This window comes from Coffea arabica, chromosome 10c, assembly GCF_036785885.1.
Source record: "Coffea arabica cultivar ET-39 chromosome 10c, Coffea Arabica ET-39 HiFi, whole genome shotgun sequence".
Classification (NCBI taxonomy): domain Eukaryota; kingdom Viridiplantae; phylum Streptophyta; class Magnoliopsida; order Gentianales; family Rubiaceae; genus Coffea; species Coffea arabica.
In genome coordinates this window covers 13,424,639-13,447,147 of record NC_092329.1, presented here as the reverse complement: position 1 = coordinate 13,447,147, position 22,509 = coordinate 13,424,639, and the positions used below count along the sequence as shown (strand labels likewise).

Here is a 22,509-nt window from a genome sequence, read left to right as displayed (position 1 = left end):
AAAAGGGTCTGCCTAACAACAAAGGTGACGGATCACGGAGTGTTCATCCTCCATGTCGAGCACATAAAAATCAGATGGAAAAACCAATTCATTAATTTTTACCAAAACATCTTCAATCAACCCGTCAGGGTATGCATTGGTCCTGTCAGCTAATTGGATTATTATCCCAGTCTCTTTCAAAGGGCCTAAGTTCAATGAAGCAGAAATGGACTTTGGCATGACATTAATCGAGGCTCCTAGGTCTAACATGGCCTTTCCAATCAAAATATTACCTATCCTACAAGAAATAGTAAACATACCTGGATCTCCGCATTTCGGTGGAAGCTTTCGACTGCCTATTTCCTCCATAGCTAAGGTTGGGGTGATCCCTCCAACCAGGATTGTAGGTGTTTGAGTACGGGTCGTACTGCTTTCTTAGCGCGGGCACGTGGCCAGCCATGTTCACCTGTTCTGCCGTTTCTTCTTGAACCAGTGGACACATTTCCGTAGGATGACCCACGGCAGTGCACACCCCACACACTTTGGCTTGTGAAGCACTCCCCACAGCTAATTGTCTTACGAAAGATGTTAATTCGGAGATCTGCTGTTGGATAGAGGACGTTTCCACCTCATTCACCCTACGCGTCGGGATGTCTTCTCTTGAACCAAACTGCTGTGAGTTCTCAGCCATCCCTTCAATCAACTCCCATGCTCCTCGAGGGGTTTTGTTCACCAACGCCCCTCCACTTGCAGCATCGATTATGCTTCTGTCCCTGAAAAGCAACCCCTCATAGAAATATTGAATAAGCAGTTGCTCACTTATCTGATGCTGAGGGCATTTGGTGCACAGTTTCTTAAATCTCTCCCAGTACTCATAGAGAGACTCGCTAGGGTGTTGTTTGATACCACATATCTCTTTCCTTAGGCTCGCAGCTCAAGACGCCGGAAAGTACTTGTCCAGAAATTTTTTCTTCAATTGGTCCCACGTGGTGATACTACCAGGCGGTAGGTAGTAGAGCCAGTCTTTTGCGGAGTCTTTCAAAGAGAAGGGGAAGGCCCTCATCTTTATTTGCTCTTCTGTAATTCCCGGGGGTTTCATACTGTTGCAAACGACGTCGAACTCTTGCAAGTGCTTGTAGGGCTCCTCGCCTGGTAGACCATGGAAAGATGGCAAGAGATGAATTAGACCAGATTTTAGTTCAAAGGGAGTGTCATCATTTAAATTTGGAAAAGTAATGCACAAGGGCTGCTGATTTAAATCAGGAGCAGCCAACTCCCTTAGTGTTCGTGCATTTGCCATAGTGACTTTCTCTTGGTCTGAATCACTCGAATTGTCACCAGACAAATTTGTCGGCTCAACCTCTGGATCAAGTCCCTGAGGTGCAATACCGTATTGCTCTTCTCTGAGCTACCTGGTTTCTTTCCTCGTTTTACGCGCGGTCTTCTCTACTTCAAGGTCGAAAATTAATTCGCCTGTACGAGAAGAACGAGGCATAAACTAGAAAAATACCAGAAAATTAGAACAAAAATGAACTTAAAAAGAAACAAATAATTAACGCCAGTCCCCGGCAACGGCGCCAAAAATTGACAGGTGTCGTGCCTGTGCAATAATAAATACCTGCTTAAGAAAAATAAATTTTCTGTGTATAGTAGTAAGCAGGGTCGAATCCACAGGGACTAGAAAAAATTCGATTCTTTTTAAATTCGAGACACGAGGGATTTTTATCAGATAAAACTAAAAATAAATAATTAAACAATTTAACTAAAAAATAATTAAACAATTTAACCAAAAATAAATAAATAATTAATACGAATGTAAATGGAAATTAAATAAATAATAAATAAATTCTAGCCAAGGATACAACTACGTAGACACAGTCCATTCATCCGATCATTGATGCAAAGAAGGTTCACTTAATTTTATTAACAGGTTAGTTATAGTCGTCGATAAGCTCTAACGACCAGCTTTTCCTTAATTTATTGATAACCAAGGTACGACCATTGATTACCCCTAACCAGGAAATACTCCTAGGTACGACCGTAGAAATTAATTTCCTAATTGCATTAAAAACTAGAAAAGCCTAACCCAAATTAATAACACGCTACGAGGGTTATTTAAATCAGATTGTATATTCCCCTAGTATGTGAAAATACTAATTGTCACTAATATTAACCAACTAAACAATTACGGATTTAATTGATTAATTTGACAAGAGATTAATAAGTCAAATTGCACATCGGGCCCTTGATATCCAATTAACAAAATAATCCCATGGAAATTAAAATAGAAAACATGCAAATATTAACAAATTAAGGAACACGTAAAATTAATTAAATCTCACAGATATATGGGACTGCGTCGTCGCGTTGATCCTTGACTAGATGAGAAAATTAGCCACGCCTCATAAGAAAATCTTCACACAATTCAATTGAATTTAAAGACATCATCTTTCTTCGATAATTGAGAGAGTGAATAACAAAGCTTTCGGAAGAGAATAAGAAAATTGCACACTAGAATTCAACAAGCCAAAACAACTCCCTATTCTCTCCTCCGGAACATCCCTCGAAGAGAAAACTAAAACTCCTCTTCCCAGACGGAAGAGAAGAAGAAAAACTAACTCCGGAAATGTGCGGCTCTCCCACGCATAAAAACAAGCCAATTCGAAACTTCACTCCACGGCTCCAATTTCTGAAATTATATCCAAATACCAAATATAAATATATATTGACAATTAAAGCAAATTAAAGCAATATTTGGCAAGAATAAAAAGGAAAATTAACAATAAAATTACTAACAATTAACATCCTATCAATTCTAATTTCCTAGAGTTGGCAAAAAAGATGGAGCACTGATGAAACAAGGTACAGATTGATCTAATGTCCTCTATTAATGTAGTCATCTGCTGATTGTTGAGCCTTGCTCCCTTAATGGCATCTACCACCTTGCGGTTGTCCAGTTCCATTCTGATGTTCCTCCAGCCTTGACTTCCAGCTTTCAGTAGAGCTAGCCTAACTGCAACAACCTGGTCTTGTAAGGTGTCGCCTGATAACCATTCTCTTAGTGCCCAAATTGCTTGCAATCTTCCCATGTTGTCTGTTGCTGAGATTCCAATCCCTACTGCTGCTTGCCTTTTGTCCTGACTGGTGTGGATCTTTAATATCAATCCAGCATGGCTCTCATTTTGATCTTGGTCATTCCATTGCTGTAGCTCTGTTTCTTGAGTGCTCTTCCTTGAATCTTTCCCTTTGTTAGCTTTCTCAAATTCTATCCATTCCTTCAGCGCCTTCTCAATTACCTTGGAAGGCTCCTTTTCCTTATGGTTAAACTCTCTATCGTTCTTAGCTTTCCATATCTGCCAGAGTATGTTTATGGTGAGATTGACTTGATCCTTAACACCTCTGCTGTCTTGAGCTTCCTGAATTGCTATCCACCATTTTGTAAAGCAGCCTGATAGATGTGCTATTCCATCCCATTGTACTGGTGCCAATTTCCAGATTTCCATAGCCCTATTGCATTGGAACAACATGTGCTCAATGGTTTCTTCCTTCTCCCCACATCCAGTACATATGGGATGTCCTTGCCTTGTTCTAGTATAGATTGTCTCTCTGACTGGGATACCATTGTGCAGGCATTTCCAAACAAAAACTTTCATTTTCTGACTTACATTCTGCTGCCACAATGAATTCCAGATTCTAGGATTGGTTCCTTCATAGCTTGTTCCAGCTTCTTTCCGCATTCTTGATCTCTCTGCTTCTGTTTCCTTCATCCAAATCTTATATCCAGATTGAACCGAGTACTGACCATTTTGAGAATGCTTCCACCAGTAGCTGTCCTCTATTCCAGTCATACTTATTGGTATGCTTAGTATTCTCTCAGCATCTTGTGGATTGAAAGTTTTGAATACCAGCACTCTATTCCATCTGTTATTCCTGATCAGTTCAGAGACATACTCCAGTTGACACCCCTGTGGTTGAACTGATGTTGGTCTTCCTTCAGGTCTATCTGGAATCCAGTTGTCCCACCAAATTCTGGTTCCTTTTCCGTTGCCAATTTTCCTCCTAATTCCTGCTTGCATATCCTTTCTGATATCTGCTAAACTCTGCCAGATCCAAGATGCATTCTGAGGCACCTTGCATTTGAAAATAGATTGCTTGGGGTAGTACTTTCCTTTTAACACTTTACTAACTAACAAATTTGGTTGCGTTATCAGTTTCCAAACTTGTTTAGCCAGAAGAGCTTTGTTAAACAGTTGCAGATCTTTGAACCCCATCCCTCCCTTGCTTCTTTTCTCTGTCATCTTCTTCCAGCTTATCCAGTGAAGCTTTTTCTTACCATCAGTATCACCCCACCAATAGTCTGCCATTTTCGAGCTTATTTCTCTGCACAGCTTTGAATTTAGTCTGAAACAGGACATTGTGTAGGCAGGCATGGCCATTGCCACAGCTTTGAGCGTAATCTCTTTCCCTGCCTGGCTCAGAAGCTTATTTTTCCATCCTTGCAGTTTCTTATCTATAGAGTTCCTTATGAATCCAAAAACCTGGCTCTTAGATTTTGTAATAATCATGGGCAGTCCCAGGTATTTGCCTTGCTCTACCTGTTTAATTGACCCCAGCGCCTGACAAACCTCATTCCTCACATCTGGCATTGTATTTTTGCTAAAGAACACTGATGACTTTTCCAAGTTAATAAGCTGCCCAGTTGCCTCTTCATACTCTTTAAGTATCATGATCAGTTTCTCAGCTTCTTGTTTACTAGCTTTGCAGAACACCAAGGAGTCATCAGCAAAGAATAGATGAGTGATGACTGGCGCCCCCCTGCTGATTTTAACTCCTGTTAACTCCTTCCCCATCTTTGCTTTCTGTAATAAGCTTGATAGTCCTTCTGAGCATAACAAAAATAAGTAAGGAGATAGAGGATCTCCTTGCCTGATACCTCTTGAAGGTGTAATAAGCTCCTTGTGTTCGCCATTAATGTTGAAGGAATAGGTAACTGAGCTGATACATGATATGATCCAATTTATCCAAGTAGAGCAGAATCGCATTTTCTCCATTATTGCCTTCAAAAATCTCCATTCTACCCTGTCATAGGCCTTAGACATATCTAGTTTCACAGCCATATATCCCATTCTACCATGCCTTTTATTTTTGAGAAAATGCATCAATTCATGGGACAAGATGACGTTGTCTAGGATTTGCCTACCTGGTACAAATGCAGACTGACTTTTACTAATGCATCTACTGAGATAAGGCTTGAGTCTGTTAACAAGGATTTTAGCTAGTGCTTTGTAAACCACTTGGCAAAGACTAATAGGCCTATACTGGTTAATCTCTGTGGGGCATTCAACTTTTGGGATCAGAGAGATAACAGTATGGTTTATGGCCTTTAGAATGACACCATCATGGAAGAAACCTTGGATTGCATTTACTAGATCCTTTTTGATAAGACTCCAGAATTTTTGGAAAAAGAGGGGGGACATGCCATCACTACCAGGAGCCTTATTAGGATCCATAGAGAAGAATGCATTCTTTATCTCATTTTCATCCACTTTTTTAGTCAGTTCCTTGTTCATTTGTTCAGTTATAGTGATAGGAATCCCTTCTAAGATCTCATCAAGCTCCCCAGCTGCCGTGGACTTGAACAATTCACCATAGTATTTAGCAACTTCTCTACCCAGCTCATCCTCATTTGCTGTCCAATCACCACACGCCTTTCTTAACTTGTGCAATCTATTCCTTTTCCTCCTCCCCTTCACTGTTGCATGGAAGAATTGAGTATTTTTATCCCCTTCCTTCAGCCAGCTTATTCTAGATTTCTGGTTCCAAAAAGCTTCTTCCTCATTATAAGCCACTTTTAGCTGTTTTTTCATTTCCTGTACTTGCTGTCTTTTATCATCTGATGTCGATGCCTTAATGTCTTCAATCTGTTTTTTGCACCATTTAATCTTTTCAAACGAGTTCCCTTTCTTGCAGCTACTCCATTTCAATAACTCCACCCTGCAGCTTTTTATTTTCTCCTTCACCTTAAACCATCTTGTTCCTTTACAGGGGATACTCCATGCCTTCTGGATCACTCCTTCTATTTCTTCTTTCTGCAGCCATCTCTTATCAAACTGGAACCTTTTTTTCCTTCTCTTTTTTTCTCTCTGGGTTTCCAGCACCAGCATACTATGGTCTGAAGCATGAGATTCAATGTGTGTGCAATAGGCTTCATCAAAACATTGTGACCATTCTACATTGCATAATCCCCTATCTAATCTTTCTTTTACTTCCCCAATCCCATACCAGTTGTTACTCCACGTCCATGGCTTCCCTTCATAGCCCACATCTATCAACTGGTTATTATTAATGAAATTCCTAAAATCTTGGAAACTTCTATTATCCCTCATCCTACCACCCATTTTTCATCGTTGGAGATAATATCATTGAAATCACCCATGATAATCCATTTTTTCCCCCACCCTGTTTTTCTTCTGTTAATTACTTCCCACTGCCCCCTTCTTATAAGACTATCACAGCTGGCATATATTCCAATGAACCACCAGTTTTTCTTCTTCTCCTCATCTTCCACTTTTGCCTCAATTGTGAAAGCTGTTCCTAGTACTTCAGAGATCTTCACTTCATTGTTCCAAAAAAGTGCCATACCTCCCACTTTGTTCATGGCTTCAACTATAAAGTTGTTCTCAAACTTCAAAATTTTTTTGACTTTTTCCATGTAATTTTTCCTATTTTTTGTTTCGCTCAGGAAAATTAAATTTGGGGAGAGGAGTCTGTTTTCCTCCTTCAAATGGGGAACTGTCAAGGGGCTCCCAGCACCTTGGCAGTTCCACACCAGAGCTCTCATGGTTGATTGAGAGACCATGTTGGGCTGGCCTCTTCCTCCCATCTGCTCCTGCTGCTGTTTTCCTCCTCTCCTTTTATTCTATTCTTTTTATAAGCCTGATCAGGTGCGTCCAATTCCTCCATTTCCTCATCAACAATGTAAAACTTTCTCTTGATGTTCAGTCCAGTTCCAGTTCCCAAATTTTGGATCTCTTTCAGAGGATGTCTTCCTCCAGTGTTTGTCTTATTCAGCAGTTTCACTCTTCTTCCTCTCTTAGTACCACCTCCTTTCAATTGATCAGGTTCCTCCCCATCAACCTGCATATCTATTTCCTGACTTAATCCTTCAACCATCTGGTGTCCTTTATTCCTGTTCCCCAACTCTCCCGTCTGTGCTAGTGTCTCCATTGGTACTATCTCTTCCCCCCTTCCACTCTCCACATGAACAGAAAGACTTCCTTCCTCTTTTCTCACCTCCTCCATCTTCTTTACTTTCCCAGTTTCCAATACATCCTGTGATTTCTCATCCTCCATCCCTGGTCTCTGATCTCTCTCCCTAGACCCTCCCCCCTGCCTTGCACCACTATATCTGTGCTTATAGTTTCTGTCACTTCTTTCTCCTTATCAGTCCTGGGAATTGTTACATCATTTACTACAGCTTTTCCACCTCTTTTCTTTATCCATTCTCCATTTTGAAATCCCCACACCTGTTTCTCTGGGATGTACGTATTGGATGTACTATCCTTCTGAGGGGAGCCTTTCCCAACTTGGGCTCTCAGCCAGGGACCAAATTGATTTTCCTGTTGCCCTTTTCTTATAGCCACCACATTTTTGCATTTCCTTTCACTGTGGCCAATTATTCCGCAGTTGTAACAGAAATCTGGTACCCTTTCATATCTGAAACTAATCCATTTTGTTACTCCATTCATCTTAACTGCAACTCCTCTGAGCAACGGCTGAGTCATATCAGCAGTCACTAGCATCTTAAGATGTTTTCCTTCCTTACCTCCAGAGTGAGGTATTAACACTTCCTTGACTTCCTTAAACACCTTGCCTATTTTCCTCCCAACTTCCTTAGAAATCCAGTGGATTGGCAAGTTCCAAGCTTGTACCCATATTGGTGCGAATTTAAAGGCCTCAGGGTTTTCCTCAATTCCTTTCTCCCATCTGTTTAACACTAATATTTGACTATCAATCAGCCAAGGCCCTCCATTAAGTATTCTTAACCTGTTCTCCTGGTCAGGTATGAAAAACTGGAATAGATTAGGCCCCAATTCAGTTATAGTGAGATCCTTAGGATATCCCCAAGCTACAGTGACAAAATTCTTAACTCCCGTAAAATTTGCCACTTTTTCTCCTCTTATCTTCCCAATGAGACTAGTCATACATTCGGAAACTCCTAGATCTACATCATCCAGCTCCAACCATGCTCCATCCTGTTCTAAGTTGGACAGAGCAAATTTTTTCAAAACCTCCTCCAGTTCATCCGCCATGGAGCTTAGGAGATCTAAGAGGGATTCCTCTAACTATATCAATGCAAATGATAGAATTTGACAAACTAGTAGGAAAAGGAAATACAGACTACACTCTTCTAAATGTAAAAACACTTTCAGATAGGCAAATGCAACTCTAATCGTGCATGTGAATATGCATGAAGCAGGCACAGTAGAGCAGAACAAGACTGTTGTACCTTGATTATGGGTGGCCTAGATTTGAAACAAACATTTGCTGTCTTGGTGTGGCCGACCACCTTTTTGCTTCCTCCTTTATGGTTGGCCTTTCTATCAACCCTTCAAGTCTATTGCATCCTCAAAGTTTTAAAGTATCTTTTTGGTTTTTCTAGATTCCTCAACTTCCGCACTTCAAAGGTTGTTGTCTGGTTACAGAATTTTGGCAACTATAATTGGGAATCAGAAGTATGTTGAGCTTAACAGATATCTGATCGAGTGAATAGGTGCTGGTAGCGTTTGAGCGGGGGTTTTGGAATTTGAAATTTCACTCTCCCACCCAGAGGAGAAAAAGGTCTCAGCTAGAGAGAGAAAGCTCTCAAGTAGAGAGAAATTTTTTTTACTGATTTCCTTCCCTTTACTTCGAATGCCTATAAAACGACCCTATAGGCAGTTCGAAGTCCTTTGTAGTGCACAATTAACAATTGCAACTTTCTCTTCCGTAAAGGGAAACTTGCTTCTTTGAAAAACCATTCTAATGGGCTTCAATCGGTTGATTTTACCGATGCTCTTGCATTTGGTAATTGCCTTACTGCTCTCTTCCGCTTCAACTTTGACACCCCCACCAAGGACATAAAGAACTACAGCCACACATAGGAAAGGCACATTAATACGTAGAAAACTTAGACAAGTAAACCTTTTCCTCTTTCTCAGCCCAAAAATCTCCCGGCCAAAGCCACCACCCACAAGAACTTCAACTGGCAACTCGTTTGAAACCAATCTTTCAGTGTGTGTTAACTGTAATATGCACCGTGCTTGTACAACAACAGTCTCGACTCTAAAAATTTGCAATCATTGCAATATCGGATTTGTACAGGTACTTTTGCGGGTGTTGGCGTACTATTTCTCATGATAGCTACTTATACCTTGTACAAAGTAGTGAAAAAGAGACGCAACAAAAAGCGCCAAGAGAAATTTTTTAAACGAAATGGAGGTCTTTTGTTGCAACACCAGTTATCTGCTGATGAAGGTGGGGTTGAGAAAACAATGCTATTCTCTGCTAAAGAATTGAACAAGGCCAGTGATGGATTCAATGAAAATCGCATACTAGGTCAAGGAGGTCAAGGTACAGTTTACAAAGGGATGCTAACGGATGGCAGAATCGTAGCAATCAAGAAGTCAAAAAAGGTTGATGAAAACCAATTGGGGCAATTCATCAACGAGGTTGTCTTGCTTTCACAAATCAATCATAAGAATGTGGTAAAGCTTCTAGGTTGTTGTCTGGAGACTGAAGTCCCACTACTAGTTTATGAATTTATCCCTAATGGAACCCATGGTTGCCAAAATCTCATGATGGAGGAATTTATGGCACCATCATGAAATGATGATGCAGGAAAGTTTTACCTTCTAGATCCTCTCCAGTCACTCTCTAAACATTAAAAAAAGGTACTTTAACAATCAGTATAGTAGTGCTGTTATGAAATAGTTTCACCATTTTGTACTGAAACAAGTGAGAAGACATTAGTCTTTTACAAGTCAAGTAGCTAATCAGTAGATGGTTAACAAGCTCCAAACAGATCATGAGGAGAAGAACCACAGTTATTGTTGATTGCCGTGACAAAAAGAATAAATCATTACCACATCATCTGTATGATTCTCCTCTTTCATAAGTCTACCGAGTCGCCACCGTCTCGGTCCCTCTTGATACGGTCCTGGGACAATATGATTCCGAGATACTTGACTTGCCAAAAAATCGATGGAGACGTCACTGTGAAGGGTTGAAATGGTCAAGTCACTCCGAGTCATCCCGAGTCAACTCGAATCCAACCAAAAACCTTTAGAAAAATAAAGGAAAACTCATGGCTTTGGAAAAAAAACTTTTAGACTCTGAACATGAGGATGAATCCTTATTGCTTGAATCAAGTAAATGCCGCGTATATTCTTCCTTTCTTTGGACAAATGCAAAATGTTTTCATTTCATACATTTAGTGCTGATGCGATATCTTCCTTTCGGCAGTGAAAACTATTGAGTTTCTTTTTTTTTCTTTTGTCGAAACGATAGGATTGTATTAATTGAACAAAAGTATATACAGGCGAGCACTTGCTCGATGCTTTACAATGTGCATTTAGCATAGTAGGTTGGGATTAACCCACTCTACATCATGATAATTGCTCAAAGCTTGAGCACTAAATAAACAACTAAGATCATTCCTATTAGATTTTCCTAGACAAAAGGAGCATTTGTAAAACATAGTACTCAGTTCACAGATATCATTTATCAGGGTAGCTAGCCATACATCCACTATTTTACTCCCTTGAATTTGCTGCAGAAGGTCTTTACCTGGAACTCCAATGCATACTAGCCTCCATCCTTGCTCTCCTACTTTGATCAAAGCCAGTTTGACAACTTCAGCATCGTGTTGAAGTTGACTTTCACTTGCTCTTTCTCTCATCTTCCATCCCACCACATCCTGTCCCTTGCTGTCAGCTGCTACAATACCATATCCAATGGTCTTTGTTTTCTTGTTGCACTTGGTTGTAATCCTGATCTGCATACCTCTTGGTCAGTTTTCTAGATTTTGTCTGGCCTCTTGTTCATTCATTTGTTGTGGTATTGTTGTTTTACCTATGCTACAGCTCCTAGCTTTTTTGGCCCTATTGTTGAACTCCATCCAGGCATTCCAGGCTTTGTTGATCACCTACACTGGTTCCTGTGTTTTGTTGTTAAACTCTTTTTCATTCCTGCATTTCCAAATTTACTATAGAATATTTGCTATAAGAGATATATGATACATCCCTTGAGCTCTATGTTTGGCTTCAGTTAATAATGCCCACTAGGTGTTGAAGTTCCAAGTCAACTCTTGAATCCCATCCCATTGTACTGGGGCTCATTTCCAGATCTTCTTTGCTCTATTGCACTCCAACAGCATATGTTCCAATGTTTCTATATGCTCTCCACATCCTGAGCATATTGGATCTCCTTTCATCATTCTCCTCCATATTAGCTCTTTGACTGGAACTGCTTCTTTTAGACCTTTCTAGATGAATATCTTAATTTTATGACTAATATTTAGGCTCCACAAAACCCTCCACATCTGGTGTCTTGCTTGATTGCTGTTTCATTTAATCCCATGTTTTCTTCCTCTTCCCTCTTGTTCTTTCTTGGCCTGTATTGACTTGTAACCTGATTGCACCGTATATTCTCCATTTTGGATCCCTATCCAGAAAGTGTTATCCTTTTTTCCTGTGATGCTAATCGGAATTTTGAGAATGTTTTCTGCATCTCCTTTGTTGTAGGTTTTGAAAATGAGGTTTCTGTTCCACCTATAGTCCACGATCAGATCAGCAACTTTGTGTATTTGACATTCTTCTGGTTTGGCTATGATTGGTTTCCCTTGGGGTTGGTTTGGAATCCACTGAGCTTCCCAAATCTAGTTGACTATCCATTCCCTATCCTTCTCCTTATCCCCCATTGGAGATCTTCTCCGGCACTCATAATACTTTGCCAAAACCATGAAGCATTGTTAGGAGTTTTGCATACCAAAATATTGCAATTTCGAAAATACTTGCCCTTCAGAATTTTGCTGGATAATAGATTTGGATGTTTGATGACTCTCCATATCTGTTTGGCCAGCAAAGCTCTGTTAAAGCTTTGAATCTCCTGGATCCCCATTCCTTCTCTTTTCTTCTCATTGGTCAGCTGCTTCCAGGCTACCCAGTGAATCTTGTTTTCGTTGTCCTTTTTTCCCCACCAGAAGTTAGATAGCATGGAGTTGATCTCTTTGCACATCCTGCAAGGTAATTTGAAACAAGACATTATGTACGTGGGAATTGCCATAGAAGTTGCTTTGATCAGGAATTTTTTTCCAGCTGAACTTAAAAGCTTGTTTTTCCAACTTTGCATCCTCCTCTTGATATTATCCTTAATGTAACCAAACAATTGCACTTTAGTCCTTGATATCACCATTGGCAATCCTAGGTACCTCCCTTGTCATACTGGTTTTATTCTTCCTAGCTCTACATAGACCTCCTCCTTTGTAGCCTAATTCACATTTTTGCTAAAAAACACATTGGACTTGTCTAGGTTAACCATTTGACCAGATTCTTATTCATAAAGTTCTAGTATCCTCTGTGGCTCCTTGCTTCTTGAGAATTGGCTTTGCAAAAGATCAGGAAATCATCAGCAAAAAAGAGATGGGTTATTGAGGGACCTTGTCTGCTTATCTTGACGCCATTCATCTTTCCTGCTCGTGTTGCACTTTTTAGCAGATTAGAAAAGCCTTTTGAGCATATGAGGAATAGGTAAGGTGACAGTGGGTCACCCTGTCTAATTCCCCTTTTTGGTAAAATGTATTCCTTACACTCCTCATTAATGTTGAATGAGAAGGAGACTGTACTAATGCATTTCATGATCTATTTTATCCATTTCTCACAGAATCCCATTTTTTCCATCATAGCTTGCAGAAAGTGCCATTCAACTCTATCATAGGCCTTTGACATGTCAAGCTTCATAGCCATAAATCCATCCTTACCTTGCTTTTTATTTTTAAGATAATGCAAGTTTTCATGAGAGATAATGATGTTATCAAGAATATGTCTCCCAGGAACAAAAGCAGATTGATTGATGAGAAAGGGTGATTCAGAATAGGTTTAAGCCTATTAACTAGGATTTTAACAATGGCTTTGTAAATCACACTACAGAGGCTAATAGATCTGTACTGCTTCATATTAGTGCGGCAAGGGACTTTGGGGATCAAAGATATGATAGTGTGATTGATAGCCTTAAGCATATTACCAGAATGAAAGAAACTTTTTGTGGCATTTACCAGGTCTCCTTTGATTATGTCCCAAAATTTCTCGAAGAATAGGGGTGACATCCCATCTATGCCAGGAGTGTTGTTGCTTTCCATAGAGAAACATGCTGATTTGACTTTCTTTTTTGTTACAGGCTTGATTAGATCCTAGTTCTTGTCTTCAGAAATAGACTTTGGGATCCCATCTAAACTCTCGTGATTGCTATTAGTTTATTTGGTGAAAAGTTGCCTGTAGTAGTTACCAATTTCAGCTCCTAGTTCTGCCTTAGTTTCTGTCCAGCTCCCGTCTTCCTTTGGTAGTTTTTGCATTCTATTATTCTTCCTCCTACCATTCACCTGTGCATGAAAGAAATGAGTATTCTTGTTTCCTTCTTGTAGCCATTTGAGTCTAGCTTTTTGGCTCCAAAACATTTCCTCATCCCTGTAAACTTCCCTCAGTTGCACTTTAAGTATTGCCTTTTCCTTTCTTTTGTTCTCTAGTGATGCTCCTTTAATCTGGTCCAACTGCTCCTTGATGTTCTTGATCCTTTTTCTGGAATTCTTATTGATTCTGTTGCTCCATTTCAGGAGGGCTATTCTATAGTTTCTCACCTTTGTCTTAACCTGAAACATTCTTGAACCCTCAGCACTCTTGTTCCAAGCTTCCTTTATTACATTTGAAATTCCATCCCTTTGAAGCCATCTCTTGTCAAAGAAAAATCTCTTCCTTCTATTTCTTTCCAATGGGGTATTATCGACTAGTAGAGCACTGTGATCAGAAGCATGTGTCTTAACGTGAGTACATTTAGCATTTTCAAAATTCTGGTTCCATTGTGCACTATTGAGTGTTCTATCTAATCTTTGTTTGATTTCACCATCCCCCTCCCAATTATTGCTCCAGGTCCAAGGTTGTCCTTCACACCCAATGTCTATCGGTTGATTTTCATTGATGAAGTTTCTAAAGTCATTGAAGGTCCACTCTTCTTTGATTCTTCCTCGTAATTTCTTCTCATTGGAGCATATATCATTGAAATCCCCAGCTATCATCTAGTTTCTGCCCCATAGGTTGTTAGGTCTGAAGACAACCTAAGAGGAGGGGTGAATTAGGTTGATTAAAAAGCTAATCAAGTTATAAGCACTTTTTGCTCAATATGAAATTTACCCTCTTTTCTAAGTAATTACCCAATGAATCAATCAATAAAGGAACAATATCACTTGAGAGAAGTAGAAGAGATAAGCAATTTAAGGATCACAACATAACAATAAGTAAATGAGAAGAAAGGAATTGCAAACCAATTGACTATCAAGCTTCTCTTGAACTTGAAGATCAATTCAAACAAGCTTCTTCAAGTTAATGAAATATAACCAATCTTGTGTACAAAGGAAGAGTCACTTCCTCCTTGTCCCAAGTTCCACTGGGTCAAGTTAAGAAGTTTTACTATCCCTCAGGACAACCCTCACAGAGCTACACTATTGAAGTATTCACTCACAAATGAAAAGTTTACAATGAGCTTCACACCACCAAGATTACAAATCTTCTTTGGAGAGTGTTTTCTCACTAAAACTACTCTATATCTTTTGTATCTTCAGTGTGCAAAAGTTGTTTGAAGTTTCTGACCATACTCTATTTATATGAGACCAAGAAAGTGCTTCATTAATGCTTCCGATGGATAGAAGGTAGTTGAAGAGTCAACTAGCCGTTGGGAGTATCGGACGTCCGGTACTACCGTTGCTTGTGTCCGATAGTAGACAGAGAGTTTGAAGGATAAACTCAATTCTATCGGACGCCCGATACTTCCGATGCTTGCGTCCAATAGTAGATAGAGAGTTTGAAAGATCATCTCAATTCTATCGAACGTCCGGTGAAGATGTTCTCTGTCCGATATAATCTGCACTGTCTATCGAATGTCTGGTATTGTCTTTGTGAGTGTCCGATAGCTTTCATCTTCCTTTATCTTCTTTCAATTATTCTTTGAATCAAATTGCTTCAGAGCTGAAAAGTTTTCTTATTGAAAGGATATTAGTATTATCCAATTATTTTGTAAATATCAAAATACAAGGATCAAGATCATCATAGGTGTTTCCTTCATTGTATGGCTGACCACTGTTGTCTTCTTATTGAATCATCATAGCTTGCATAGATTCCAACCATCCACTAGTCACAGTTATTGACTTGATCCTCTATGTGAGCCTCTATAGTAAAAGCTGTGTGTTGCACTTGCACTACTTTGATTTTTGAATTCCAGTATAGGACCATTCCACCTGCTCTCTCCATTGCTTCCACTATGTAACTGTGTTAATAGTTTAGGATCCTTTGAATTTTTTCCATATATTGTTTTCTGTTTTTGGTTTCACATAAGAAAATCAAATCTGGGGAGAGGAGTTTCTTATACTCCTTTAGATGGGGAACTGTTAAGAGGCTCCCGACATCTTGACAATTCCACACCATTATCTTCATTTATCACTGGGGGGCCAGTGCAGGCTGGCACCCACCCCTTCCTCAGTTTGTCCTAATTCTATGTCTTGACCTCCACCCTTACTGCAAATGTTCAGTGTTCTCAGCTTCTGTGATGTTTTCATCCACCAGTTCCAGTTTCCTCTTAGTCACTCCTGTCTGGCTCAAACAGTTGCTATCAATCTGTTGCAGAACCTTTCTTTCCCTACCTGTTGGTATCCTTGCTGCTCTTATTGTTTTCCTTTCCTGCCTTTGATGATGTTCTAGTTGAGAGTTTTTGCTACTTTGACTTGCTGGTTGACCTTGTATCTCACATGGGATAATCTTATAATAGCTTCCTTCTTGACTAGTTGGAACAGGGTTTTGGTTTGGTTCTTGCAATTGTGAGTCCACCATTACCTCGTCACCTTTATTAGGTCCTTGGAGGTCAAGCTATTTGCAACTCTCCATTTCCTGTAAGAGCTCCAACAATTTGCTTTTGCTGGATAACTGAACTTCTTCCTGGACTTCCTCAATTAGTATTTTCTCCATACTGCCAAAGATTGAATGGCTACTTTCCTCTTTTTCATTACTGACCAAACTTTGTATCTGGTGTTTCTCAGTCAACTTTCTTGGGATAGATTCCACTTTTTCCTTGATTCTGTTTACATCCTCATGGCTTCCTTCCTGTTTTTTCTTTTCCCTTTGGACTGTGGAATAGATCCATATTCCTGCCCCTTAGGGTCTTTTCTCACCAATTCCCCATTTTCTACTCCCCAGTATTGTCTTTTAGAAGGGGATCTGTAGCTGTTATACTCCTTTTGAGGTGAAGATTTCCCATTGTTTACTCTCAACCAAGGCCCGTACTAGTTCTCTTGCTAACCATTTCCTACTGTTATCTTTGTCTTGCGACCTTTTCACTGTGGCCAATTATCCCACAAGTGTAGCAAAAGTCAGGGCACCTTTCATACTTAATCCATCTCATTGTGCCATTCGTTTTGATTGTTGTTCCACGGAGTAAAGGTTGAGAGGTGTCAACCATGACCTGCACCTTAAATGCTTCCCTTCTTTACCTCCAGTTTGTGGGATTACTACCTCCCTTACTTCCCTAAACACTGCACCTACTTTCTTTCCTACCTCCTTGGAGATGCAGTGTATAGGAAGGTTCCACATCTGAACCCACAATGGTGCTATTCTGAAGGCATTAGGGTCATCCTCAATCCCCTCATACCATTTGCTCAACACAAATAACTAGTTATCCAATATCCATGGACCCCCATTAACTATCCTTTCTCTGGTCTCCTCCCCCTTTATACCGAACTGGAAAAAGTTTGGCCCCAGCTCAATAACTTTGAGGTCTTTGGGGTAACCCCAAGCATTAGCCACAAAGTTTTTTACCCCTGTAAAATTGGCATCCTTGTCCCCTCGAATTTTCCCCAGCAGGTCAGTGATACTTCATTCTTGGTTGTTTAAAGCAAATTTTTGCAAGATCCCAATCAACTCTTCCGACATAGTAGGAATATGATTTATTATAGGAATCCCAATTCTAAGAGTGGATGAATAGGATCTAACCAAGCTTGTTCAGATTAGCTATCATATCAACACCTTCTTCTAGGTAAATACCTTCCTGGAAGACATTTAAAGAAATGAAAAAACAAGAAAAAATGAAAGGAATGCAGTGAAAATAGATGAGAATGAAGGTAACCTGAGTAGAGAAACCTGGCTTTAAGTAGGTCAGCATTTATGGCTGCAAGTATCCATGTTGTTAAGTTCCAAACTCCAAGCTCCGGACTTTGCTTCCTTTTAAGATGTCTGAACTTCCTAAAGTCTGGGAATGCTCCTAAATTAAATGCATCTGCAATAACTCATGTTCTTGTTTGAGAGTAAAGACAGATTCAAGTTGATTGGTTCAATTGTATCTTTTAGTGCGAAGATTGTCTGGAAGATCTGATTTTTGGTTTTTGAAAGTTTCAAAAAGTTGGCACAGTTGAAAAGGTTTTTCGCTCCAACTATTAGGGGAAAAAGCTCTTGTAGAGAGAGAAAAGGCTCTCATAGGAGAGAGAAGCTTAAACTACTGAGTTTCTTAATTGTCCACAAAATTTGTAGAACGTCAAGTTGAGAAGACTCGTGGCTTAAATGGTTGGAATCAGAGTTTGGGTGTAAACCTATTGTATATTCCAGTTTCTTTGATGGTAAGCAGGAAGAAGGTTCGACAACTGCCATTGAAAGTTGGCTCAAAAAGACAAATGCTTGTGAACTGGCTGCAATTAATGCAATTGCTGCCGGTGCTCAATCTTTAGTTATTGTTATTGGAATCTTTCATGGTAGACTGAATATTGATAAAGCCATTGAGGTTATTAGACTAGAAAAAGATTTACAGGTTCTAGTTTATGTTGTTTTGTTTTATTCTCTTGCATCCCTTCCAAATATTCATAGTACCTCAAGTTGTTGTTGCTTTATGGTGTTTCTAAAGATAGACAGCTGGGGTCTAGTTGAAGGTGGACATGATATTGATATTGCAGATCTTATAGTTCAAGTTGCATCTACTACTGCTGTTTTCCTAAGACTTTTTATGAGCTTTTTCTCTTCTAAGTACTAGGGAGAAAAGCCAGCGCAACGCGCAGGAGTTTAGTACCTGTAATTAAAAATGGTTAATAATTATTATTTGGTATTTTGTTGTATAAGAATTGAAGCATGAAAATTTCATTATGTGATATTAAACAGAAAAATCATAGTTACATATTGAGTCAAAAAATATAATATGCAATGAAACATAATTATAAAATACGATCAACCACATTGTGCCTAACCTAGTAGAATTAAATTATCTATTTATATCTGCTCATGCACTTTAGGGATATTAAAATCTGCTGTTTAGTTTGAATTTGATCTTGATATGAGGGTAATCCACCACATTATCTTGTCATATAAATGAGATTTGAACAATTAGTATACTTGAAGAAATCATTGCTAGTGGAATTTTGGTTCTTGCAAGCCAAATTATTGAATTTATATTGATTTTAAGGACATATCATCATGAGACCTCCATATTGACCAATTAATCAATTATGACTTATTGTATTATTTATTACATATACCAAAGAATTTCCTTCTCGATAGGGGTTACAATAAAGAAATATCAGTTTTTGAGCTAGTTGTAAAGATATACAACAACTAACATGCTAATTTAGAGGAATAATTACCTCAAAAAAAGTACAAAAGCATCTTAGTCCACTCAATTCAAGAAAACAATTAAAAGTAATGAAATACATACTTTAGATTTGCAGCCAAATAGCTTTAAGTAGATAGTTAAACATATTGACAAATCAAATGTAGTGAAAAAATTGTCTAAATGGAATCGTCAACAAAGTAGCAAACGATTTGAAAATCACCGCAACTAATGGTTAAAACAACAAAAGAAGTAGATGCAATCTATAAATGGAAAAATTTATGATGATAAACTTATTTTAAACCACAAATAACAATTAACAAATGTGATCTCCTCTCTATCAAGCGTGTCTAACATGGACAATTGAATTAAAATACTAAAAAAATATTGCACATATAACTTGCAAGGTTATAGATTTCTTACAACTAAAAAGTCAATTGGCTAAAGAAAATATACCTATTGAGAAAGGTGTTGCAAAATGGGGAAGAGGAGTAGCTAATGTAGCAACATTCGAATTCAATAGGCTACATGATTGTGGTGGAACAAAGCTATAAGTAAATGAAATGAAGTTGAATAGATGGGGTTACTATGGTAACGGCCAAGAAACCAAATTTCTCTACTAATTGGCATTCTTTTTTTTTTTTAACGAAAACCCCTTTATTTATTCAAAACGATCGAACACAGATACAAATAAGGTCCGAGACTCCCGATTAAAACATCATCCTCCTATGCTAGCCTACCCTCCTCCTCCTGACCGAAGGTATACCTGACCTATCTAAGCGAATTTTCCCACGTGCCAACCGTGGAATTGCACTGAACTGGTCATAAATGTTGAGATCCTGGCCCCGAGTAGAAGCGCCCACATTATCCAGATTGTCCGCCATCCTGTTTGCGTCTCTGTAGTAATGAGTAACCCGCGCTGCGTCCGCAACCATGCCCCAAATTTGTTCGACCTCCCTTCGTACCACTCACGGGCACTGTAGCTATCGATGAAGAATCCCAACCAAGACTAGTGAATCGACTTGACTACTGACATTGGTAAACCCCTTTTGATGGCACAAGCGGAGACCCGTAGCCAGTGCCAATACTTCTGCGCGCAGACTCGAAGCTTCCCCGAATGATGCCGAGAAAGCAAAAATAGGAAACCCCGATGCATCACAAAGTATTCCCCCATCCCCACTCACTCCCGGGTTACCTTTGGAGCATCTATCCGTATTTAACGTTAGCATTCCAACCCCCATCGCCTTCCACCCCACCAGCTGAAAACTATAGCGAGATGGCAGATGATTAGTCCACTCATATAGCTGAAGAAACATTTGCACCCCAAGTCTCTGATTAAACTTAGCCTCACCCCCATCGGGTCTAACAACACATCATGACAAACCTTCGCCACTCGCATTTGGCTCCCGTCAAAGTATGCTTTATTCCAAGCCTTCCAGATGTGCCAGCATATAAAACTAGGAAAGACAGAGCAAAGGACCCATCTTTTCGCCAACCTAGGCGACGCCATCCACCAAGCCGTTAGCCAAGCCCGTAGAGTTGAGCCTCGGCACACAACCCCACCTAGCCGACCAAAATAATTCCAAACTCCCCTCGCAACTTGTCCTTCTGAGAAAACATGCTTCAACCACTCATTTGCTCCCTCTTGGCAACACAGACACTTCGAGGCCAATTGGACCCCCACCCTCCACAAAGTGGCAGTTAAAGGCAGCCTACCCACTAGCAAGCATAGCATGAAGAAGGAAACTTTCAATGTAATTTGAGGATGCCAAACTTGAGAGTGGATCACAGAGGAGTTTCAAGCCTGACGGACCTCATGAAAGGCCTAAGCTAATGTGAATCTTCCTGAAGTCGTCAGTCTCCAGATCACCTCGTCGCGGCAGTCTCCTGATAGGACTGGGTGTCATAGTATCAGATAGATGAGCTCCTGTGGAACATGTTGCCTAAGCAAATTGACATCCTAATCTCCATGAAATCCTTGAAGGTGAGGCCCGGGTACACCATAGCTTTCAAACATAGAGCTCCACTATCCAGCCAGTTGTCATACCAAAAATTACACGACCCCCCGTTCACCAACCATACCATGGCTAGTTCCACTTGCCGACTTATGTTTAACATTTTTCTCCACGTCAACGAGTCATACTGTCTCAGCTCCACCTGGCAAGGATGAAGACCCCTGCAGTACTTTGCTCGCATAAATTCTGCCCAGAGCGATGTGCCAGTTCGAAAACTCCACCACAATTTACAGAAGAAGGCCGAGTACACCTCCTGGAGCCTCCTAAAACCCACTCCCCCCTTCTCAACCGGGAGGCACAACTAAGACAATCTGATTTAGTGGAATTTCATCTTTTCCCCTGATGAACTCCATAAAAAATTTGCACATGCCTGCTCTATTCTCTTGAAGACCGAGACGGGACATACCGCAGCAGAAAGTAAGTCGACCGGAATGGACGACAGCACATGCTTTATCAGGACTATCTTCCCTCCCCTGAGATATCAACCTTGACTTCCAAGACATGATTCGAGCTAGGACCGCCTGGCACACCTCTCCGAAGAACGCAACTTTGCTTCTACCCGTATACAAAGGAAAGCCAAGATAGCGAATTGGAAATTACAGTCTAGTGAAATGTATAACTCGCTCAATCACCCTCCTTCGAGCTGATGGAAGCGCCTCATGGACCAAGTAGCCACTCTTTTGAGCATTTACCAGTTGACCCGAGGATTGCTGATACGCCTTGAGCACCTGCATAATGCGCTTTAAAGCAGCGGCAGACCCAGTCGTAAAGATGAGCACGTCATTAGCAAACGCCAGGTGCGTGACGACAGGGCATCTTGCTAGAATTTTAAACCCTACAAAACTCTGCTACCTTGCGAGAGCATCTCCGAACCAATGATGAAAAGCACTGGGGACAAAGGATCCTCCTGACGTAAGCCCCTGCCAGATTTGAAATACCCGTGGGATTTACCATTGATGATGATTGAAAACCAGATGTTCGACATAAGCCTCCAGACCAGGTCAATAAACCGCTCACCAAAACCAAATGCGTGCAACATGGAAATAATGTGCCACCAGGACATCCGATCATAGGCCTTGGTCATATCAAGTTTCAATGCTACATTCCCCCCTCTTGCCTTCTTGCCTATGCCCGAGACCAGCTCCTGAGCCAACAAATAGTTGTCCGTTATAGTGCAGCCTTTGACAAACCCCGATTGCTGGGGGGAGATAATTCTTGGCACCACCGAGGCCAGATGACCCACCAAAATTTTGGATAACAGTTTATTGAAGAAGTTGCAGAGGCTAATCGATCAGTACTTTGAGAAATCTTGGGGATTCGAAACTTTTGGAAGCAACACGATTGAAGTGGAAGTAATGAACCTAGGCAGCTCACTGCCACAAAAGAAACTCGCCATCGCTCTGTGCATATCCTGAGCAATGACATCCCATGCAAACATGAAGAACTTGCCTGTGAAACCGTCCGGACCAGCCGCACTCTCCCCGTCCATGGCGAACACCAGGTGGCGAACTTCTTTCATATCAGGCACCTCTGCCAATAACATCTATATATCATAAGTTTGCAAATAACTAATGAGATGGGCATTAGGAAATTAAGAGATTTGGATATTAATACAATTAAATGATTAGAAGAG

The 22,509-nt window shown here is 40.2% G+C and overlaps 2 protein-coding genes, 1 non-coding gene and 1 pseudogene across 3 annotated transcripts in view; 2 read left to right on the top strand and 2 right to left on the bottom strand.

The window, feature by feature from the left end:
• LOC140015806 (uncharacterized) overlaps positions 1 to 1,279 on the bottom strand; it is a 3,496-nt gene extending 2,217 nt beyond the window's left edge. The window contains exons 1-2 of the mRNA XM_072068627.1: positions 933 to 1,279; positions 300 to 752 (exon numbers count right to left, since the gene is read on the bottom strand). Of these exons, the coding sequence (XP_071924728.1) occupies positions 300 to 752; positions 933 to 1,279 (800 nt within the window). The remainder of the gene's footprint in view (positions 1 to 299; positions 753 to 932) is intronic.
• On the top strand, positions 801 to 907 carry LOC140016325 (small nucleolar RNA R71). The gene has a single exon (XR_011822722.1). It is a non-coding gene; the product is annotated as a small nucleolar RNA R71 (small nucleolar RNA).
• Positions 1,280 to 2,777: 1,498 nt separating the features above from the next.
• LOC140015805 (uncharacterized) lies at positions 2,778 to 6,365 on the bottom strand. The gene has a single exon (XM_072068625.1). The coding sequence runs from the start codon at positions 6,363 to 6,365 to the stop codon at positions 2,778 to 2,780; it is 3,588 nt and encodes a 1,195-aa protein (XP_071924726.1).
• A 3,009-nt stretch (positions 6,366 to 9,374) lies between these two features.
• LOC140015804 (wall-associated receptor kinase-like 9) overlaps positions 9,375 to 22,509 on the top strand; it is a 28,463-nt pseudogene continuing 15,328 nt past the window's right edge.

Coding starts and splice junctions, on each gene's coding strand:
- LOC140015805 (XM_072068625.1), bottom strand. CDS start 6,365: ATGAGGGATAATAGAAGTTTCCAAGATTTTAGGAATTTCATTAATAAT.